The following is a 23,079-nucleotide window of genomic DNA, read 5'->3' as shown; positions in this document are numbered from 1 at the left end:
AAGAGATGCATGTATGGGGTCATTAAGCTATGTTTAATATTTTGCTTTTGTTATGAAGTTGAATCAACTAAAAACTAGATAGGAGATTAAGGTTTACATATAACTACTAACTTCAGCAATTCGGATGCAAAAATCGAGTTCAAAATTCAAATCTTTAGGCTGGGTGCCGTGGCTCAGTCCTGTGATACCAGCACTTTGGGGGGCTGAGGTGGGTGGATCATGAGGTCAGGAGTTCAAGACCAGCCCGGCCAGCATTTTGTATTAAAAATACAAAAATTAGCTGGGTATGGTAGTGGAGAGTAGATTTAGATGTAGATGTAATCCCATCTACGCTACTGAGGAGGCTGAGGCAGAAGAATCCCTTGACCTCGGGAGGCAGAGGTCACAGTGAGCCAGGATGTCACCACTGTACTCTAGCCGGGGCAACAGAGTGAGACTTTCTCAAAAAAAAAAAAAAAAAAAAATTTCAAATCTTTAAAAAATATTCTGTTCAATAAAACATAACTTTTAAAAAGTGGAAAATTTAATATGGTTTTAGAGTGGTTTCATCCTATTTCTTATGTCATGAACTTATTTTAAACAGTTGGAAATTATTTGGGGTTACTACAAATTTATTGAGTGACTTACCTCTTCTTTTCCTAATGTTAAGAGAACATCTTCAGTCAAAGGAATTACTACAAAAGCAAAACAAAACAAAACAAAACAAAATTACACATGTATTTAATTCCCAAAAATCAAGCATTTTGCAGTTTTCTAAAACAACTCTTTCCCTCTCCATTTACATAATATACAACTTTTTTTTCCCTCAAGACAGAGTTTCCCTCTGTCACCCAGGCTTCAGTGCAATGGTGCAATTTGGCTCACTGTAACCTCTGCCTCCCTGGTTCAAGCAGTTCTTGTGCCTCAGCCTCCTGAGTAGCTGGGATTACCGGCCTGCACCACTATGCCTGGATAATTTTTGTATTTTTAGTAGAGATGACAGTTTTGTCATCTTGGTCAGGCCAGTCTCGAACTCGTGACCTCAAGTGATCCACCTGCTTCGACAATACACAACTTTTTATGAAATGTGTGCAGTTTTTATTTTTATTTAATATCTTTGCACATATAGCCAACTATATATAATTTTAGATAAATCTGATCCTATTTGTGTACCGTTGTGTGCCTTTTTCTTATCTTTTGTTCTTCAAGCCCTCAAAAGCAAAGCTAATTATCTATAGTGTGTTCCTCAAATACTTTCCCTATAGTCATCTATCCTATGTACACATATACATATACATATACTTAAAAGGGCTATTTTCATCATCACTGGTTTTACAAGAATGGGATCATATCATACATATCACATTCATCTTATTTTCAGTCAATAAAACCCACAGGGAAACCTAGACCTATATAGGTCTAATTTGTAACTTTTAATGGCTACGTAATATTCCAAAATGAATATACCATAATATATTGAGTGATTGTCCTATTGAACACTTTGATTTTAGACTTTGTGTCTAGTTTTTAGCCACAACAAACAAGGATGCAGGAAGCATACTTTTATATATGTTTTTATGTACTGGTATTCTAATTTCTATAGAACAGATTTCCAGAAATGAAATTTCGGAGAATGAAACATGTACTTTGAATCTGAATAGAGAATGTCAGCTTTCTAAAGACATTCCCATGAGCTATGAAAAAAAAAACCAGCAAGAAATATTACAAACTCTTCTAAAATTTTTGCCAGCCTGATGAGTAGAAACAAATGTGTAATTTTGTATAGCAAATTTTAATGTGTTCAATCCTTATGCTAGAAATTTTCCTATCCTAATGAAGTGTTATTCCAAATTTCACAAATGATATGCTACTAAAAACTTTCAAAGGTATCTTTTCAAAGGTATCTAGAAAGCCTCTAACAGGAAAGAACTTTCTACATGTGCTTCATAGATAGGTTTGTATTAGAACTGGTTGTAGGCAGCTAGTAAATTATTTCAAAGCTACTAAATTATTCAGTGCCTGGTAAGGGCTTGCTCTTTGCTTCCAAGATGGTGTCATCTTGCTGTGTCCTCACATAGCGGAAGGCAAAACAGAAAAAAGACTAGACATTACCTTCAACTTCTATTATAAGGTCACTAATCACATCCTAAAGACCTCACCTTTTAACATTATCATACTGGTGATTAAGTCTTAACATGAATTTTAGGGGACATATTTAGGCCATAGTAGACAGCTATTATCAAAAAGGCAGAAAGTAACAAGTGTTGGTAAGGATATAGAGAAACTGAAACCATGTGCACTGTTGGTGGGATTGTAAAATGGTACAACCATTATGGAAAATAATATGGTGGTTCCTCAAAAAACTTAAAATAGAACTATCATATGATCTACTAATTTTATTTCTGGTAGACATCCAAAAGAATTGAAAGCAGGGCCTCAAAGAGATAACTGCACATCCATGTCCATAGCAGCACTCACATTCACAGTAACGAAATGATAAAAGCAACCCAAGTTTCCATTGACAGATGAATGGATAAACAAACTGTGGTATATACATACAACGAATACTATTTAGCCTTAAAAAGAGAAGGAAATTCTGACATGTGCTACAACATGGAAGAACTATGAGGACATTACACTAAGTAAAATAACCCCGCCACAAAAACACAAATACTCTATGATTCCATTATATGAGGTATCTAAACCAATTAAATTAATAGAAAGTAGAATTGAGGTCGCCAGGGCTGAGAGCAGATGGAAAAGGAGATGCTGTTTAATGTGTATAGAGTTTCAGATTTCCAAGATGAAAAAGTTCTGAAGATAACACTGCACAAAAATGTGAATATACTTAACACTACTATGAACTATATACTTAAAAATGGTTAAAATTGTAAATTTTATATTTTACCATGATCAAAAAAATTTTTTAAACTAAACAAAACCTCAGGGACTTGGCTAACTATAACAAAAGGTCTAATATTCATGCTATTGGAATTCCAAGAGAGGAGAAAGAAGGTGGGGAGAGTTGCTGAAAAAATGTATCAAATGTTAGCTAAAAAGTTCTCAAATTCTACAAAAGACATAAATCTACATATTCAAGAATGTGAGTGACTCCTAAATAAGATAAAGCCAAAGAAATCCATGCCAAGATACATCACAATTAATTTTCTAAAAGCTGAAGACAAAGAAAAAAATCCCCAAAGCAGCCAGAAAAAAAAAAAAAAAATCAATGCCTTCTCTATAAAACTAAGCCCATCAGAACAATAGCATATTTCTCATCAGCACCAACAGAGGCAGAGAGAAGTGGCACATTTTTAAGTGCTAAAAGAAAACAACCCTGAATTGCATATCCAGTGAAAATATCCTTCAGGAATGAAAGATAAATCAAGAAATTCTCAGATAAAGAAAAACTAAGAAAATGTCGCCAGCAGACCAACTCTAAAAAGAACAGCTCAAGAGAGTTCTTGAAACAGAAATAATAAAAAAGGAATTTTAGAAGAAAGGAAGAACAAACAATAGAAAGAATAAAAACATGGACTAAAGCTACCATAAATCCTACAGCCACAAAAAAATAAATTCTGCTAACAACTTCAGCAAGCTTGGAAATGGATCCTTCCTCAGGCCTTTGAGGAGAATCTATCATTGTAGCCATGAAATCCCTAGGCAGAGGACCCAGTTAAGCTGTGTCCAGACTCCTACCTGCAGAAACCGTGAGACAGTAAATGTCCTCAGACTCCTGACCAACATAAATTGTGAGATAATGAATGTGTATTATATAAAGCCACTCCAAAAAGCCTAAAACAAGATTGAGAAAATGTTGATAAGTAGAATCTGGTCTCTGAGTTTACTGCAGTTAACTATGTATTTTTTGAAACTTTTAAGTTTGAAAAGTCTATAATTGAGGAGATGGGGAAAACCTACTGTGGTCAAGAGATTAAAAAGTCAATTATAACAATCTAATGGACTGGTGATGAAAACCCAAAGCAAATCTGTGGCTGCAGGACTCAATATTTAGTAACTAGCTATATGTTTTAGTTCTAATGTTTTTGTTTTTCTGTTTTTTTGTTCCCCCCACCCCCGCCCCACAAGACGGAGTTTCTTTCTTGTTGCCCGGGCTGAAGTATAATGGAGCAATCTCGGCTCACTGCAACCTCTGCGTCCTGGGTTCAGGACAGTCTCCTGCCTCAGGCTTCCAAGTAGCTGGGATTACAGGCACGTACCACCATGCCCGGCTAATTTTTGCATTTTTAGTAGAGACGGGGTTTTACCATGTTGGCCAGGCTGGTCTCGAACTCCTGACCTCAGGTGATCCACCCACCTCAGCTTCCCAAAATGCTGCGATTACAGGAGTGAGCTATCATGCCCAGCTGTTCTAATTTTAACAAATGTGCTATATGCAAAAAATTTAAAAGAATCTAAGAGGACTCTTAAATTGGTAGCTGATCAAATACACTTGATCAAATACACCATTCAATGAGTGAGGAAACATAAAAGGTCAATTCATGAATCTGAGGTGTCTATAAAATATTTTGGAAAAGATGCCTAGGAGATACAAAGATATTAGAGTCTGATATTGCAGAGAAGTCTGGTTTAAATATATAGATCTGCAAGTTGTTATTGGTTGATTTGTGGCCTCATCTCCAAATTTATATGTTGAAATCCTAATCCCCAATACCTTTGAATATTACTGTATTTGGAATTGGGTATTTCAAAAAGTAATTAAGTTAAAATTAGGTCATTATGGTTGGCCTTAATCCAGTAACACTGGTGTCCTTATAAGAGATTAGGACACAGAGGGGAGACCACGTGAAGACAAAGAAAGAAGACGAACATCTACAAGCCAGGGGAAGAGGCCTCAGAAGAAGCCAGCCTTACTGACACCTTGATCTTTAACATGTATCTTCTAGAATTGTGAGAAAATTAATTTTTGTTATTTGAGACACCAAGTCCATAGTAGTTTGTTATGATAGCCCTAGTAAACTAATATGGAAATTACTATCATAGATAGATAAAAACTGGAGAAGATATAATGCTGGTATAGCATATAGGGTCCTCTGAAGAACATGAACACATGGAAGTTATTATTATTGTTCCATTTACAAAACACAGGCAGATTAGATTTAGTATAATTCTTACGGGCCCTAGGATTGCTGGAATGATAAATGAGCATTGGTTTAACTCAGGGTCACCAGCTGCATTAGCCCTTATTGCAAGTCAATCTGTCCTTTTACATAACACATAAAAACAGGAGCAGAAGAGAATCGCTTGAAACCAGGAAGTATAGGTTGTGGTGTGCCAAGATTGCACCATTGCACTCCAGCCTGGGCAACAAGAGCGAAACTCTGTCTCAAAAACAAAACAGACAAAAAAAAAAAAAAAAAAAAAAAAACAGGAGCAGAAGATATAATTCTGGTATAGCTTATAGAACATGAACATTTTAATATTTGAGGCTGGGCACCATGGCTCACACCTGTAATCCCAACACTTTGGGAAGTGGACTTGGGTGGATCATTTGAGGTCAGGAGTTCAAGACCAGCCTGGCCAACATGGCAAAACCCCATCTCTACAACAAATACAAAAATTAGCCATGCATGGTGGCAAGCACCTGTAATCCCAACTACTTGGGAGGCTGAGACAGGAGAATTGCTTGAACCTGGAAGGTGGAGGTTGCAGTGAGCCAAGATTGTGCCACTGTATTCCAGCCTGGGTGACAAAATAAGACTGTCAAAAAAAAAAAATTGAGTCTGAGCAGCTTCTGAGATGCGAACTATGCTGCTGAAAAGGCAATAAGACACACAGTTGAGGGCAAATTAAAATCACAATTGTATAATACTACACATCTATCAGAAATTCGCAAATTAATGACTAACAGGCAGTAGTAATGATGTGGAAAAACGGCTGATATTGGCATGAATACAGTAATTAAAGCAAATTACAGATAAAATTGTCTAGGAAGAGAATAAGGAGAAAACAACTGCTCCTTGGGGAATTTCAATAATTGGGATACAGAATAATAAGCCTAAAAAGGAGACTAAGAAGGGAAGCATGAGATGGAGGACAGTTAAAGGAAACAGCAGGTGAAGAAAGCAGCAGGGAGACATATAGAAAAAGAGGGTGCATTCCAAATATGCAGGGACGCTTTGGGGATAGTCTAAGTTTGGTTCTAGACCACCACACTAAAGCAAGTATCATAACAAAGTGAGTCACACAATTTTTTTGTTTTCCCAGTACACACAAAAGTTTTATTTACATTATGCTGCAGTCTATAATAAACTATGCATTAGCATTATTTCTAAAAATGTATATACCTTATTTAAAAGGAAAAAAACTTATCACTAAAAAATGCTAACTGTGAGATGCCTAATCTCAGCCTTAGATGAGCTGTAATTTTTTCTGGTGTAAGCTCTTGTCTCAGTGCTGATGGTTGATGGCTGATGAGGATAGTGGTTGCTGAAGGCTGGAGTGGCTGTGGCCATTTCTTAAAATAAGACAACAATGAAGTTTGCCACGCAGACTGACTCTTCCTTTCACAAAAAGATTTCTCAGTAGCGTGAGATGCTGTTTGATAGCATTTTACTCACAGCAGAACTTCTTTCAAAATTAGTCACTCCTCTCAAACCGTGACACTGCCTTACCAACAAAGTTTATGTAATATTCTAAATCTGTTGTTGTCGTTTCAACCATGTTCAAAACATCTTCACTGGGACTAGATTCCATCTCAAGAAACCACTTTTTTTTTACTCATCCATGGGAAGCAACTCTACATCTGTTCAAGTTTTATCAAGGGATTGCAGCGATTCAGTCACATCTTCAGACTCTACTTTTAATTCTAGTTTTCTTGATACTTCTACCACATTTGTAGTTACTTGGAAGTAATCCATGAGGGTTAGAACCAACCTCGTGCACACTCCTGTTAATGTTGGTATTCTGACCTCCCATAAATCATGCATGTTCTTATGCATCTAGAATGGTGAAGACTTTCCAGGTTTTCAATGTACTTTGCCCAGATCCATCAGAGGACTTATGGCAGCTACAGCCTTACAAAGTGTATTTCTTAAATAATAAGACTTCAGTTGAGATGGCTTCTTGGTCCCTGGGCTGCAGGACAGATGTTGAATCAACAAACATGAAAACATAAATTTCCTTGTACAGCGTCATCAGAGCTCTTGAGTGATGAGATAGGAGCAGTAACATTTTGAAAGGAATCCTTTTTTTTTTTTCCTGAGTGACAGGTCTCAACAGTGGGCTTAAACTATTCAGTAAACCATGCTGGATTAGTAAACAGGTGTACTGTCATCCAGGCTTTATTGTTCCATTTACAAAACACAGGTAGAGTAGATTTAGTATAATTTTTACAGGTCCTAGGATTGTTGGAATGATAAATGAGCACTGGTTTTAACTCAGGGTTACCAGCTGCATTAGCCCTAAAACGAGTCAACCTGTCCTTTTGAAGCTTTGGAGCAAAGCATAGACTTCTCTCTTGCTATGAGAGTCCTAGCTGGCATCTTCTTACAATAGAAGGCTGTTTTGTCTACACTGAAAATTTGCTGTTTAGCAAAGCCACCTTCAAGTATCTTAGCTAGATCTTTTCGATGACTTGTTGCAGCTTCTGCATTAGTACTCCCTTGCACTTTTATGTTATGGAAATGACTTCTTTCCATAAACCTCATGAAGCAACCTCTGCTAGCTTCACACTTTTCTTCTGCAGCTTCCTCACCTCTCTTAGCCTTCATAGAACTGAAAAGAGTTAGGGCTTTGTTATGGATTAGGTTTTGGCTTAGGTGATGATGTGGCTGGTCTGATCATCTAAGCAGACCTCTGTATCAGCAATAAGGCTGTTCTGTTTTCTCATAATTTGTCTGTTGGCTAGAACAACACTTTTAATTTCCTTTAAAAATTTTTCCTGCACTTTGGGAGGCAGAGGAGGGGAGATCACATGGTCAGGAGTTCAACATGGTGAAGCCTTGTCTCTACCAAAAAAAAAATACAAAACTTAGCTGGGTGTAGTGACACGCTCCTGTAATCCCAGCTACTCTGGAGGCTGAGGCAGGAGAACTGCTTGAACCTGCGAGGTGAAGACTGCAGTGAGCCAAGATCGCACCACTGCACTCCAGCCTGACAACAGAGCAAGACACTAACTCAAAAAAAATTTTTTTTCCTTTCCATTCACAACTTGGCTACCTGGCACCAGAGGCCTAGCTTTTGACCTATCTTGGCTTCTGACATGGCTTCCTCATGAAGCTTAATCATTTCTAGTTTTTGATTTAAAGATAAAGATGTACAACTCTTCTTTTCACGTAAAAACTCAGAAACAGGCTGGGTGCAGTGGTTCACACCTATAATCCCAGAACTTTGGAAGGCCAACGAAGGTGGATCACGAAGTCAGGTGTTCAAAACCAGCCTGGCCAAGATTGTGAAACCCCATCTCTACTAAAAATACAAAGTTAGCCAAGCATGGTGGCACATGTCTCTAATCCCAGCTATCTGGGAGGCTGAGGCAGAAGAATTGCTTGAATCTGGGAGGTGGAGGTTGTAATGAGCCAAGATTGCGCCAATGCACTCCACCCTCGGTGACACAGCGAGACTCTGTCTTTAAAAAAAAAAACTCAGAAACAATTGGAGGGTTATTAATTGGCCTAATTTCAATATTCCTGTGTCTTAAGGAAAAGGGAGGGCCAAGGAGAGGGAGAGTGACGGGGAAACAATTGGTCAGTGGAGCAGTCAGAATACCCACATTTATTGATTAAATTTACTGTCTTACATAGGTACAGCTTGTGGTTCCTCAAAACAATTAAAATAGTAAGCTCAACGACCACTGATCACAGATCCCCCGAAAAGATGTAATAATAACTTGAGTCTGAAATATTGTGAGATTACCAAAATGTGACACAGGCTCACCACAAACTGAATTTGTTAAACATACAGTATCTGCAAAGTGCAATAAAGTGAAGCACAATAAAATGAAGTGTGCCTGTATAGACATATTTTGCATAAACTTAAGCTTTCATAATAATAAAAAAAAAAGATATACTAGTTGAGTATCACAACTATACATTTTTATGCTGTCTTCTATTTTCTAACTGAAGACAAAAATATAGTTGGCACCAGTTGGACAAGACAGAAGACATCATACAAACTATGTGGCCATTTTGTGTAAGTATCTAAAATAAAATAACTTTACCATTTTTCTCTTCCACTAGGTAAATTTCATTAATTAAGAAACAATTAATTAAGACGTTTCATTAATTAAGAAACGTCTGTAATCCTGACATGTTGGGAGGCCAAGGAAGGAGGATCCCTTGGGCCCAGAAGTTCAAGACTAGCCTGTGTAACGTGGTAAAACCCCATCTCTACAAAAAAATACAAAAATTAACCAGGCATGGTGGTGCACACCTGTAGTCCTAGCTACTCAGGAGGCTGAGGTGGGAGGATCATTTGAACCCAGGAGATCGAGGCTGCAATGAGCCATGACCATGCCACGGCATTCCGGCCTGGGAAACAGAGTGAGACTCTGTATTAGACAAAAAAAAAGGGAACAATTAACCATTTCTAGTGAGCATAAGGCAGCATCTATGAGGATAATATAATGGCTATAATGTCTCCATAATCAAGCTTATTATAATCTAATGTAAGATATGTTTATCAATAATAATAAAAGAAGCAGAAAATAATTCATAGAAAAAAAAATTGAGTGACTTCCCAGTATCAATGAAATTTGGGCAATCTCAAGAAGGCCAACTGGATCTTGTAATTTTTCTTACAATCATTAAATTAATTTGCCATTAATTTGTTTATAAAAAATTCAAATCTAAAAATAAGAATCTTACTTTCAGGTGTTTTTTTCTGCCATTGACTGAGTTCAGCAGTTAAACATTTTACTTGCATAATTAATAATGATAGCTATAAAAGAAGAAAACAAAGTCATTTTCTGTGGACTGCTCATAGATGGAAATATAAACATTCTTAACACTTTAATACTTAGAGGGTTGGCATCCCTAACTCTCACGTTGTTCAAGAGGCAACTTCATTTTAATTCTTAATCTGTTCCACGGATCCACTCCGAAGCCAATTCCATTAAGTCTTGATTATTAAAATAGATATCTTAATCCTTTTTTTAAGCCAAGAGTAATATCAATTCAGATTTGACACAGATAGTAAAACATCTGTGACTATTATACCTAACACAAAGTTAGCAGTCTTTGTTCTAATGTATATATATATTTTTGAGATGGTCTTGCTTTTCCTCTCGCGTTGGAGTGTAGTGGCACAAATCTCAGCTTATTGCAGCCTCTGCCTCCTAGGTTCAAGTGATTCTCATACCTCAGCCTCCTGAGTAGCTGGGATCATAGAAGCACACCACCAAGACCAGCGAATTTTTTTGGATTTTCGTTAAAGACAGGGTTTTGCCATGTTGGCCAGGCTGCTCTTTGTTCTAATTTTAACAAGGTAGCATAACAGCAACCAATAAGCAATTTACTCAGTTGTTAAACATATGTATCACTGTTAAAAGACAAATAATAAAGAAAATACTCTCTGCTGGGCAAGGTGGCTCTCGCCTGTAATCCCAGCACTTTGGGAGGCTGAGGTGGGTGGATCACGAGGTCAGCAGTTCGGGACCAGCCTGACCAACATGGTGAAACCCCATCTCTACTAAAAATGCAACAAAAATAGCTGGGTGTGGTGCCAAGCACCTATAATCCCAGCTACTTGGGAGGCTGAGGCAGGGGAATTGCTTGAACCAGGGTGGTGGAGATTGCAGTGAGCCGAGATCATGCCATTGCACTCCAGCCTGAGTGACTGGGACTCCATCTAAAAAAAATAAATAAAAATAAATAAAAAAGAAAATACTCTCTTATTTTATGACAGCTTGTTCTAGAAACTTTTTAGAATATTATCCCAACTCTTACAGCAGAAAGAAGAAGTTTTCCAAATGATTAAACATACAAGTATTAACAAAGCTATTAAACTTGAGAAAAATATAGACACATATACTTACTTTCCAAAATACAATGAATGCCACTTACCTATTTTTAGGAAGAAAAAGAAGATGCATACCTTAGCATTTAAATCAGTGAGTGTTTCAGTTCCAGTAAGTGACAATTTATTCTGACACTTGATTTAAAAAGTAAAAAAAAAAGCAAGTCACACTCTGTAACTCATAGACAATTCCCTTCCCCTTCCCTTTTGTACCAGGCCAATATAACACTCTTCCAAAGCACAAACATCTAATAGAGAAGAGTTTATTGAAATTTCGGACTTTCTAAGAGGATTAAGGCAGCGACACAAGTCCAAAGGTGAATACATCACAAGGAAAAAGAGATACTAGAATGAAGAGAAAAAAAAAAAAAAACACAGCTGATAGCTAAAATGAATCATAAGCCAGAAAACTGGAAAGTGGGAGATAAGAGAACAAGAGGGAAAGCACTATAGAAAAATAATAAGATACTTTTCTAAGAAATCCTAAGAAAATAAAGCCTTCAGGAGACAGTGTTTCTTTGCTATTAAGAAAGTCCAAAACTGTTCGTGATTATTTATGAGATAAAAATATGAGTAAATTCTATTTCTGCTCATTTGTAGTACAGCATTTCTCTATAAAAATTTTAGGTTATTTTAAAATCCAAACTTCTGTACTACTAAAAAAAAATCTGAATAAAAAATGGTAGGGGCTTATAAAAATTAGCTTGCAAATACATTAAGTACCAAGTATTTATGTTGAAAATAGTTTTAGGAAAAGAGAAAAACCTGGTATCATAGGAGCACACCACCAAGACCAACTTGGTAATTTTTTTGGATTTTTGTTAAAGATGGGGTTTTGCCATGTTGGCCAGGCTGTTCTTTGCTCTATTTTTAACAAGGTAGCATAATGGCGGCAACCAACAAGCAATTTACTCTGTTGTTAAATGTATGTATAGCTGTTAAAAAACAAATAATAAAGAAAATACTCTCTTATTTTATACTAGCTTTTTCCAGGAATGTCACTTCCATACTTATAATCCTTCAGTAGCTCCCCACAGTACACATTCAACAAAATCCTTTATGTTCTGGCCTCTGATTACTTCTCCAGTCTTATCCCAGAAGTCCTTTTCCTAATTTACATTATCCCTAATATTCTATTTAGTGTTCTGTCAACTCTCTCAGCTTTTACACATTTTCTTATAATAACTATCACTTCTATCTTTTGATACTAATTTACCCAATTCTGAAACTGTACTGGGAAGGATAGGATGCTAAAAATATCTGTGCCCTATCTTTTGGCTTCCCTGGGCTATACTGGAAGAAGAATTATCTTGGGCCACACATAAAATACACTAACACTAACAATAGCTGATGAGCTTAAAAAAAAAAAAAAAAAAATCCTTAATGCTTTAAGAAAGTTTATGAATTTGTGTTGGGCCACACTCAAGGCCATCCTGGGCCACGGTTGGACAAGTTTGCTTTAAGTACAACAAATTTTCAGCAACATACTCTAGTATACCAAACACAGTTCTAGCTTACCAACTCAGATACATACATTTCAAACAACATTATCTAAATTAACTCATTTTTTACTCATAATTATATGTTTTTCCTATTTCTATATTCTCTATTTGGGGAAATAATCCCATCAAACACCCAATGGCCCAAACCAGGAATCTGATACTAACGATATATCCCTCCCATTGCACATCAATTAACTTCTAAGTCCTTCTAAGTCCTACCTACTTATCTCTTGACCCCACTCTTCTATTTGCAATGACAATACTTAGGACTTTCTTACTTTTTACCAGGACTATTACTAGAGCTTCCTAAATGCTCTTTCTACCTGCAGTATTAATCTTCTGCATTCCATTTTCTTCAAAGACACCAGAGAAATTTTCTCAAACTACATATCTGATCATATCACTTTCATACTTATAATCCTTTAGTGGCTCCCCATAGTACACACTCAACAAAATCCTTTATTTTCTGGCCCCTGATTACTTCTCCAGTCTTACCCCAGAAGTCCTTTTCCTAATTTACATTATCCATAATATTCTATTTAGTGTTCTGTCAACTCTGTCAGCTTTTACACATTTTCTTCTTTATGCTTTATATACCTTTCCTACTTTTTACAGGCTAACTCCTAATTATCCTTTAGAAATAAAATCAGTAATTCACTCTTTTAGACATCTATCCTTGACCCCTTCACCTTTAGTACTCCTTGTAAGTATAGTCTTTGTACTTACATAATATGTCTAATATTGTACTACAACATAGTACAATGGCTGTTGTTTCCATAAGATGGTAATCTCCTTGGAGTCAGGGATTGCCATCAGTTTTCTTTCTATAGCTCATCTAGCATAAAGTTTCTTGAAAAAATGCTTATAGGTCTAAAAGCTATATAAATATTTATCATACATAATGGCTTTTGGGAACTAGCACAATCATTTTTTTCCTGAGTCTGTCTATTATTGAAATTGATTTAAATCTTATATTAACCATCACTTCTATCTTTGGATACTTACTTCTTCCATATCTTTCCACATTTCTTCACATTCTCTAATAAGTTCTTCTTCAGTATTTGTAACATCTCCCACATCTGTAGTACTATCTGGATCTAGATCTTGCTGATTCATTGATATGTGCTTTGTGATGTTCTAGCCTTATAACAAGAAAAACTAAAGCAAAAAATATTTATTCATTCAGCAGTATTTGTTGAACACTTATTATCAGCCAGATACTCATCTAGGGGCTAAGAATATAGCAGTGAACAAAATAGACAAAAATCCCTTCTACTGTAAACCTTATTCTAATTAAGGAAAACAGACAATAAAACAAAAAATAAAACATATACATATATACTACAGTATATCAAATGATTTGAAGAAAAGACAGAGAAGAAACATAGGGAATGCTAGGGCAAGGGCAATGTAATTTTAAATAATGTGGTCATATAAGGTTACTGAGAAATTGACAACTGAGTGAGAAGACATGAAGGAGATAAAGAAATGAGGTACAGGAATGAACAGGGACAGATGGTCCAGGCAGAGGGAACTGCAAGCGCAAAAGCCTTGAGGCAGGAATATGAATGCCATGTTTCTACAGTAGTAAAGCAGCTAGTGTGACTCGGGCAGATTAAGTAAGACACAGTAGAATATGAGGTCACAGAGACAATAGGGATGAGATCACGTGGGCTTTGTAGGCTACTTTAAGGACTCTGAGGTGATAAGCAATTAGTTTTAAACAGAGGAATAATATCATTTAAATTACATTTTAACAGTACAACTCTGGTTAACTACAGGCAGTAAGGATAGAAGCAGGAAAATCAGTTAGAAAGCTACTGCAATAACCCAAGGAAGATGTAGACCAGGATAATATTGCTAGAAGCAGCACAGAATATCCAATTCTGAATATATTTTCAAGATGGAGCCAACAGAATTTCTTAACAGCATGTATATGGACTATCAAAGAGGGAAGTGAATTATTAAGCTGCCAGTTACTGAGGTGAGAAAGATGGTAAAAGAAATAGATTTGGCAAACATGGGAGAAGAGATTAAAAGCTCAGTTTAGCTATACTACAAGGCTACAGTAATCAAAACAGCATGGTACTGGTACCAAAACAGAGATATAAACCAATGGAACAGAACAGAGGCCTCGGAGGCAACACCACACATCTACAACCATTCAATCTTTGACAAACCTGACAAAAACAAGCAATGGGGAAAGGAGTCCCTGTTTAATAAATGGTGTTGGGAAAACTGGCTAGCCATGTACAGAAAGCAGAAACTGGACCCCTTCCTGACACCTTACACTAAAATTAACTCCAGATGGATTAAAGACTTAAACATAAAACCTAACACCATAAAAACCCTAGAAGAAAATCTAGGCAAAACCATTCAGGACATAGGCATAGGCAAGGACTTCATGACCAAACACCAAAAGCATTGGCAACAAAAGCCAAAATAGACAAATGGGACCTAATCAAACTCCACAGCTTCTGCACAGCAAAAGAAACAGTCATTAGAGTGAATCAGCAACCAACAGAATGGGAAAAAATTTTTGCAATCTACCCATCTGACAAAGGGCTGATATCCAGAATCTACAAAGAACTAAAACAGATTTACAAGAAAAAAGCAAACAAGCCCATTCAAACGTGGGCAAAGGACATGAACAGACACTTTGCAAAAGAAGACATACATGAGGCCAACATATGAAAAAATGCTCATCATCACTGGTCATTAGAGAAATGCAAATCAAAACAACATTGAGATACCACCTCACGCCAGTTAGAATGGCCATCATTAAAAAATCTGGAGACGACAGATGTTGGAGAGGATGTAGAGAAATAGGAACACTTTTACACTGTTGGTAGGAGTGTAAATTAGTTCAACCACTGTGGAAGACAGTGCAGCGATTCCTCAAGGACCTAGAAATAGAAATTCCATTTGACCCAGCAATCCCATTACTGGGTATATCCAAAGGATTATAAATCGTTCTACTATAAGGACACATGCACACGAATGTTCACTGCAGCACTGTTTACAATAGCAAAGACCTGGAAACAACCCAAATGCCCATCGATGATAGACTGGACAGGGAAAATGTGGCACATATACACCATGGAATACTATGCAGCCATCAAAAACGATGAGTTCGTGTCCTTTGTAGGGACATGGATGAACCTGGAAACCAACATTCTCAGAAAACTGACACAAGAACACAAAATCAAACACCGCATGTTCTCACTCATAGGCGGGTGTTGAACCATGAGAACACATCGACACAGGGAGGGGAGCATCACATACTGGGGTCTGTAGGGGGGAAATAGGGGAGGGACAGCGGGGGGTGGGGAGTTGGGGAAAGATAGCATGGGGAGAAATGCCAGATACAGGTGATGGGGAGGAAGGCAGAACATCACACTGCCATGCGTGTACCTATGCAACAATCTTGCATGTTCTTCACATGTACCCCAAAACCTAAAATGCAACAAAAAAAAATTGAGAAAAAAAAAAAACACTCAGTTTAGGATATGCTAAATTTGAGGTGTCAATTATTGGAGCTGCTGATAAGCAATTAGATATACATTTCTATAGTTCAAGGTTTTGAGCTAGAGGTATAAATTTGACAGCCATCATCACACAGATAATGACATCACTACATAATGAATGACATTGTGGTCATAGACTGCACATGTAACAGTGGTTCCAATGGAGCTGAAAAATTCCTATTGCCTACTGATGTCTTCAGGGTCCTGACCCTGCTTAGGCCTAGGGCAATGTGTTTGTGTCTTCATTCTTAACAAAAAGGTTTAAAAAGTAAAAAATAAAAATAAATTGGCTAGAAAAAAAAGACATAAAGAAAATATGCCAGGTGCAATGATTCACACCTGTAATCACAACACTTTGGGAGGCCAAGGTGGTAGGATCACTTGAGTCCAGGAGTTTCAGAACAGCCTGGCAACATAGCGAGACCTCCATCTCTACAAAAAATTTAAAAATCAGCTGGGTGAGGTGGCACACTCCTGTAGCCCTAGCTGCTCAGGAGGCTGGGGCAGGCAGATCGCCTGAGCCCAGGAGTTCAAGGTTATAGTGAGCTGTGATCACACCACTGCCTGGGTGGCAGAGACAAACTGTCAAGAAGAAAGAAAAGAAAGAAGGAATGGAAGGAAAGGAAGGAAAGGAAGAAAAGAAGGAAGAAAAGAAAGGGGGAGGGAGGGAGAGAGGGAGGGAGGGAGGGAAAGGAAGGAAAGAAAGAGAGAGAAAGAGAAAGAAAAAGAAAGAAAGAAGAAAGAAAGAAAGAAAGAAAGAAAGAAAGAAAGAAAGAAAGAAAGGAAGGAAGGAAGGAAGGAAGGAAGGAAGGAAGGAAGGAAGGAAGGAAAAGAAAAGAAAGAAGGAAAGAAAGAAAATATTGTTGTATAGATAATGTTTGTGTTTTAAGCTGTTATTACAAGAGTTGAAAAGTTAAAAAAAATTAAAAGGATAAAGCAAGTTACAGCAAGCTAAGGTTAATTTATCATTGAATAATTAAAAAAATAAATTTAGTATAGCCTAACTGTACAGTATTTACAAAGTCTACAGTAAAGTACAGTAATGTCCTAGGCCTTCACATTCTCTAACTACTCACTGACTCGTGTAGAGCAAACTCTAGTCCTGTAAGCTACATCCATGGTAAAAGCCCTACACAGGTGTTCCACTTTTTATCTTTCATACCACATTTTTACTGTACCTTTTCTATATTTAGAAATGTTTAAATACACAAATGCCATTCGATTACAATTACCTACATTATTCAGACTAGGTATATAGTAGGTTATACCACCTAGGTTTGTGCTCGCTCACATGATGAAATCGTCTAACAATGCATTTATCAACACATATCCCCGTTAAGTAATACATGACTGTACTTACAGTTGTAAGGCTGGGTGAAATGAGAAAGGTAAGACTGCACAGCTAGGAATGGGAAGATCTTCAGACCAGGAGATATTGAGATGAGTAAGAACAAACGGAATAGTCTGAAAAGGGTCACACAGTAAGTTAACAGGAAAACTAAGCGCATGATATCCCAAAATCCAAGAATGTATTCAAGGAAGGAATGATGAACTGTCAAATAGTGGAGACAAGTCAAGTAAGTTACACAGAACTGACAATTTATTTAGTAATATGGATGAGCAAACTGTTTTTTCTAAAAATAGTCGCAGCAATATTTCAGGTTGCATTCCCCATCAAGAGGCAGAGACTTTTTCCCCTCCCCTTGAAACTGACTGTGACTTTGTGTCTGTCTTTAGAAACAGAATACAACGAAAATGACACCACATGACTTTCAAGACTAAGTCATAAAAGGCAATATAGCTAACTTCTGGCTTTTTCTTTCTCGGAACACTCACCCTTGCAACTCAGCCACCATGTTATGAGAAAGCCCAAACTAGCACAAAAGGAAGAGATCACATGGAGAAGTCCATGTGGAAACGAACTGAGGTTCCCAGACAAAAGCTAGTATCAACTGCCAGAAATACACATGATCATTTCTGATGATTAAGCCCGTAGGCTTTGATCTTCTAGTCAAGGCTCCAGAAACAGTGGAGCAGAGAAGCCACCCCTGCTGTGTCCTGTATGAATTTCTAATGCACAAAACCCTTGTGCGTAATAAACAGTTGTTTTACACCTTTACATTCTAGGATAATTTATCACAACAATTTTATTGGAGTTAACATACAAAAATGAAGGCCACGGGTAACCTTTACAGGAGTAGTTTTAGAAGAACAGTGAGAGTAAAAGCCTGATTGGAGTGGATTCAAGAGAGAATGGAAGGCAAGGAATTAAATATACTAAGAATATAAAATGTTTTCAAGAATTTTTTCTCTAGCCAGGCATGGCGGCACATACCTGTAGTTCCAGCTACTCAGGAACTGCGGTGGGAGGATCACTTGAACCTGGTGAACCCAGGAGACTGAAGCTTCAGTGAGCCATGAAAACACCAATGCACTCCAGCCTGGGTGACAAAGCAAGACCCTACTTCAAAAAAACCCCACACACAATTTTTTTAAAAGGAAAGAGAGAAATACGGTTATTAGCTGGAGGGAGATACAGGGTTAAAAGAGACTTTAAAAAAAAAAAAAGATGGGAGAAAATACAGCATCTTTATATAGTACAGTAAAAGAAGGAAATGTTGCTAATATAAGAGAGAAAGGGGAGAAGAAAGAATGGGATCTAGTACATAAGAAGAGGGGTTGGCTTAAGATAAACGGACATGCAATTCATCCATTTTAATGAAAGGGTCATCAAAGTATCAAGAGTGTAGATGCAGGTAGGTAAGTAGACGTGTTGCTAGGAACCTGTAGAAATTGTATGTGGATTCTTTTTTCTCAATAAAATGGTAACTAAGGTCATCAGCTATGAATGAGGATGGGGAAAAAGAACTGCAAGTTTAAGAGCACAGGAAAAGAGATGTATAAAATAGATATATATAAAAAAGGGAGAAGATAAAGTTATAGGATTACTCAGTAGTAGCATTACAGACTCATCTGAGATTAGTAGTCGGGTTTAAAGTGAAACTGGAGCATGGCTGTTTGTTTTCTTCTATAGTGTAGCAACACAGGTGTAGACAGGGACAAAGTGAAAGAATGGCCATAGGAATAAGCAGCTAAGACAAGAGAGAGAACATAATCGCTAGGGGAGAGAAGGTCAAGGGTGACAGTGAGCCAGGAGCTAAAAATCTTCAAGGAATGTGGATGAGTAAAACAATCTCGCTAGATGATTCCTGGAAAGAATGACAAGGGGGTGGGGTCTGGTAGAAAGAGATTCAAAATTGGGCAATTTTAAGGAGGTAAACAGTACAATAAAGAATGGTGAGAATGTCTACCCCCCCATCAAATGCAAACCAGAACATTCCGCCTCAGTATTTTTATTGATATGTAACTTTTGCACTTTATTCTGCTTAATCAATAACATTAACAGAGAAGTTCTAAAGCAGAGCTAAGTAAACAGAAAGATACAGTCATATTCATGCACTGGAAGACTCAAATTGTAAAGATGTAAATTTGCCCCAAGTTTATCTACAGAATCTTAACCAAAATCCTGAAAGTTATTGTTTCTTTGTGGGACTTGACAAGCAAATCCTAAAATTTACATGGAAGCACAAAGGGCCAAAACTGGCCTACGATCCTCACAAAAAATAAGATGGGAGGCCGTAACACACACTATTATGACAATGTAGAATTGGCATATAAGTAGGCAAACTGAGCAATGGAACACAATACAAAGCTTTTCTTGACTTTCTAGATTCACATACATATGGACACGTGACATACGACAGAGATGACAATGCAAAGCAAGGAGAAAAAAAACCCAAATAAATATATATTTTACATATAATACTGCTTTTTAAAATGTATTTTTTAATTTATATAAATCTTCCTTTTTTTTTTTTTTTTTAACAAACTGAATGGTATTTGGGGAGGAAAAAAAAGTCTAAATTCATTCCTCAATCTTTACATCACTCCTCACTCCCTCAAAAAATCCAAAATAGAGATCATAAAAAATAGGCAGAAAACAGAAACTTTTAAAATCTTAGATTAGGAAACACCTCTCTAAGCAAAACTAAGTAAAATCTTGACATAAAATTTTTTTTAAATTCTGCATAGACAACATCTCATCAACGAAGTTAAAATTTAAAACTCCAAAACTTAGGAGAAATACTTGTAACATATATGACAACCCAAGACCTAATTTCCTTAATGTGTAACGAGTGTCTATAAATTGATAAGAAGAAACCAAACAACTCACCATTAAAAAGCTAAAAAAAAAAAAAAAAAAAAAAAAAAAAGAGATTACCAAAAAAGTCAGGATATCAATTACTTTTGGAGGAAGAAGGGAAGGGAGAGAAAGGTTGTGGCTGGGATGGGCCAAATGGAGAGATTTCTGAGATGATTATCAAAGCTTTATTTCTTGACTAGCATGATGGTAAGGGTGTTCACGACATAATAATTCATAAACTTTACATTTATTTTGTGTGGGTTTGTGTCTGCATTTGACTTTACAATAAAAAGGTAAACAACAAAAACAATTCCACAGAAACAAGCAAAGGACACAAATGAGGAATTCAAAGAAAAAACAAAACCTTTTAAATATAGAAAAAGTGCATTCATAAGCTCATATACAATTTATGAAAATGCAAATCAAACAAGCATTAATTTTCATTCAGACTGGCACTAATGTAAAATTTGATAAGAAATACTGGCAAGCATGTGAAATAAGAGACTTGCATTGTTGGTGGACCAACCACTTTGTATAACATCCATCAAAATTTTACATGCATTTATTTTGACCCAGAAATTCTATTTCTAAGAATAATCCTAAATATAGATATGTCCGCATAAGTCTACACAATGATGTTTACTGCCACACTACTTAGAAAAAAAAAGAAACTTTGAAGGTATGAACTCTGCAAACTGACTACATAGGTTTAAATCCCAGTTTTGATATTTAAAAGCTGTGAGACTTGGGCAAGTCACTTAAATTTTCTGTACCACAATTTACTCTCCTATAAAATGAAGATAATATTACATACTTCCTAGCGTTGTTATGACAATTAAATGAGCATATATATATATATATATATGTATATATACTAGAACTGTAGCTAGCATATAAAGAGCTTTATTGGTCTTAGCTATTAACATTACTATTAACAATTTGAACGTCAACTAGAAGGCTGAACATCCCACCTGCTATACCCATAAGATACAGTTTAAGTTCACAAAGCCAAAATCAGTCATTACCAATTTGTAAGCAAAAAAGTCAAAACAAATATTCGTTTACTGACCACTAAAATACATTATCAATATGCAAAAGTAATGCGGAACTCTGCACATGTGGTGGGGACAGAGGGTGGGGGATAGACACTCAACAAATCACCTGGCTTGGCAATTCAATGTGGCGTTAAAATAAAAACATATAGAAACATTTAAGAGTTTGCTCTCTACCACTTGAGAATGCAAGATGTGAGCTGTATGCAACTTGGAAGAGGGCCATCAATAGAACCAGAAAATGCTGGCACCCAGATCTTAAATCTCCAGCCTCTAGACTTGTGGGAAATAAATTTCAGTTGTTTATTTAAAACACACACACACACACGCACACGCACTTACTTACTTAACAGTTTATCCCTTTCCTACATTTTGTGTCTTTAAACCTATCTTCCTGGAAAGGGAACAAGTTAACTTTTTGAGGTCCCCAGTTAAGACTACAATACTTATTCATTAATTGAAGAACAACAACATCTCTTTATTTAGTGATAATACTATACTTAAAGAAACTCGCACCACTAATTGGGAAAAGATCAATATACATGAAATAAGCAAAAAGTACCCACATCATTCTAAAATGTTTCACTTATTCAACAAATATGTTAATGTGTGCCATTGATCAGACACTGGCTATAGCTGTGTAGGTGAAAAAGCCTTTGTACTCATAGAGCTTCCATTCTCAGGGAAACAATATAAATAAATGGATAACTAAATATATGGTATGATTTCAGGCAGTTAGAAGAGCTATGAAATGGTGAAGTATACAACACTGTCTTCAAGCACTATCAGAATTCAGGATAGTGAAGGTTAGAGAAACCTGGAAGAAAGGAATTACTCCATAATAATACTTAATAAATGTTAACTAGCTACACTGTTTTATTATTATTTTCATCTTCATCCTCATTATTGCTACAGTCTTAGAAAGATGAGAAGATGTAAACATGAAGGCTAGATTGCTGTGGAGGTGCTTTCATGACATGGTAAAAAGCCCCATAAAACTGCATACCTCAACCATACCTCAGCTTTCTGTTGAAACTGCTCTCTATAACCCAAATGTGAATACGTAATTAAGGACTGTAATCGCTACCCTACCCAGACAATGTGTAAACAAATGCTAATCTTGACTTTTGTGAACCACTTAAGTAACAACCAGAATGTCAAAAAGTCCCCTGGCCCTCGGAATGCCCGGAGCCCCTCACCCTCATCTTCGCTCAGGAATCCACTGGAATGTCCGGAGCCCCCTCACCCTCATCTCCGCCCAGAAGGTGATTTACAGAATCCACTAGCCCTCGGAATGTCTGAAGCCCCTCACCCCACCCCCGCCCCTCACCCTCATTCCCAAGGTGATTTTTACGGGTATAAAGGGTCTTGACACCCTCCTTTCGGGGCCATGGGTTGGAGAGTCCTCCGTGGCCGCTGGCAATAAAGACCCTGCAATTTGGCATACTTTTGTCTTGGTGTTGACTTTCTATGCTCGGGCCAGTACAACACTTTCAAGCATAAAAACGTAAGACTGGGAGGCAAGAACGAACAAGGGAAATTTGTGAGACACAAAAGAAAGTGGTCTCATGAGAGCAGAGAGCAGAGACGAAATGAGACTTGCTAGAAGGAATGGTCAAATAATGCGAACCTTTGAAACAAAATAAAATAAAGTGCCTACTATCGGGGCAGTTCCTTCCTTGTACGTGGTGCCTATCTCAAGGCAAAATTAGAGATTTACCACGAGGATTAGGTTGGTGCAAAAGTATTTGCGGTTTTAAAAAAAAGTGTTTCAGGGAGGTCATTTTGACAAGGTGTATTTAGTTCATCTTTTAAAAAGGGATTAATATATTTTATGT

The 23,079-nt window shown here is 36.9% G+C and overlaps 1 protein-coding gene across 2 annotated transcripts in view; it reads right to left on the bottom strand.

The window, feature by feature from the left end:
- CENPK (centromere protein K) overlaps positions 1-23,079 on the bottom strand; it is a 46,405-nt gene that overhangs the window by 22,730 nt on the left and 596 nt on the right. Inside the window, exons 2-6 of one of the 2 annotated variants that reach the window (XM_032279683.1) lie at positions 13,464-13,616; positions 11,035-11,091; positions 9,807-9,879; positions 1,626-1,673; positions 628-674 (exon numbers count right to left, since the gene is read on the bottom strand). In XM_032279683.1, the coding sequence (XP_032135574.1) occupies positions 628-674; positions 1,626-1,673; positions 9,807-9,879; positions 11,035-11,091; positions 13,464-13,574 (336 nt within the window). In that variant the 5' untranslated portion in view covers positions 13,575-13,616. The remainder of the gene's footprint in view (positions 1-627; positions 675-1,625; positions 1,674-9,806; positions 9,880-11,034; positions 11,092-13,463; positions 13,617-23,079) is intronic. The other variant, XM_032279693.1, reaches the window with a different exon arrangement.

The sequence above is a fragment of the Sapajus apella genome, unplaced genomic scaffold (genome assembly GCF_009761245.1).
Source record: "Sapajus apella isolate SASKATOON/1434 unplaced genomic scaffold, GSC_monkey_1.0 scaffold1, whole genome shotgun sequence".
In the NCBI taxonomy this organism is placed as follows: Eukaryota; Metazoa; Chordata; class Mammalia; order Primates; family Cebidae; genus Sapajus; species Sapajus apella.
Note: the sequence above shows the minus strand (reverse complement) of the source record. Positions and strands in the feature narration are given on the sequence as shown.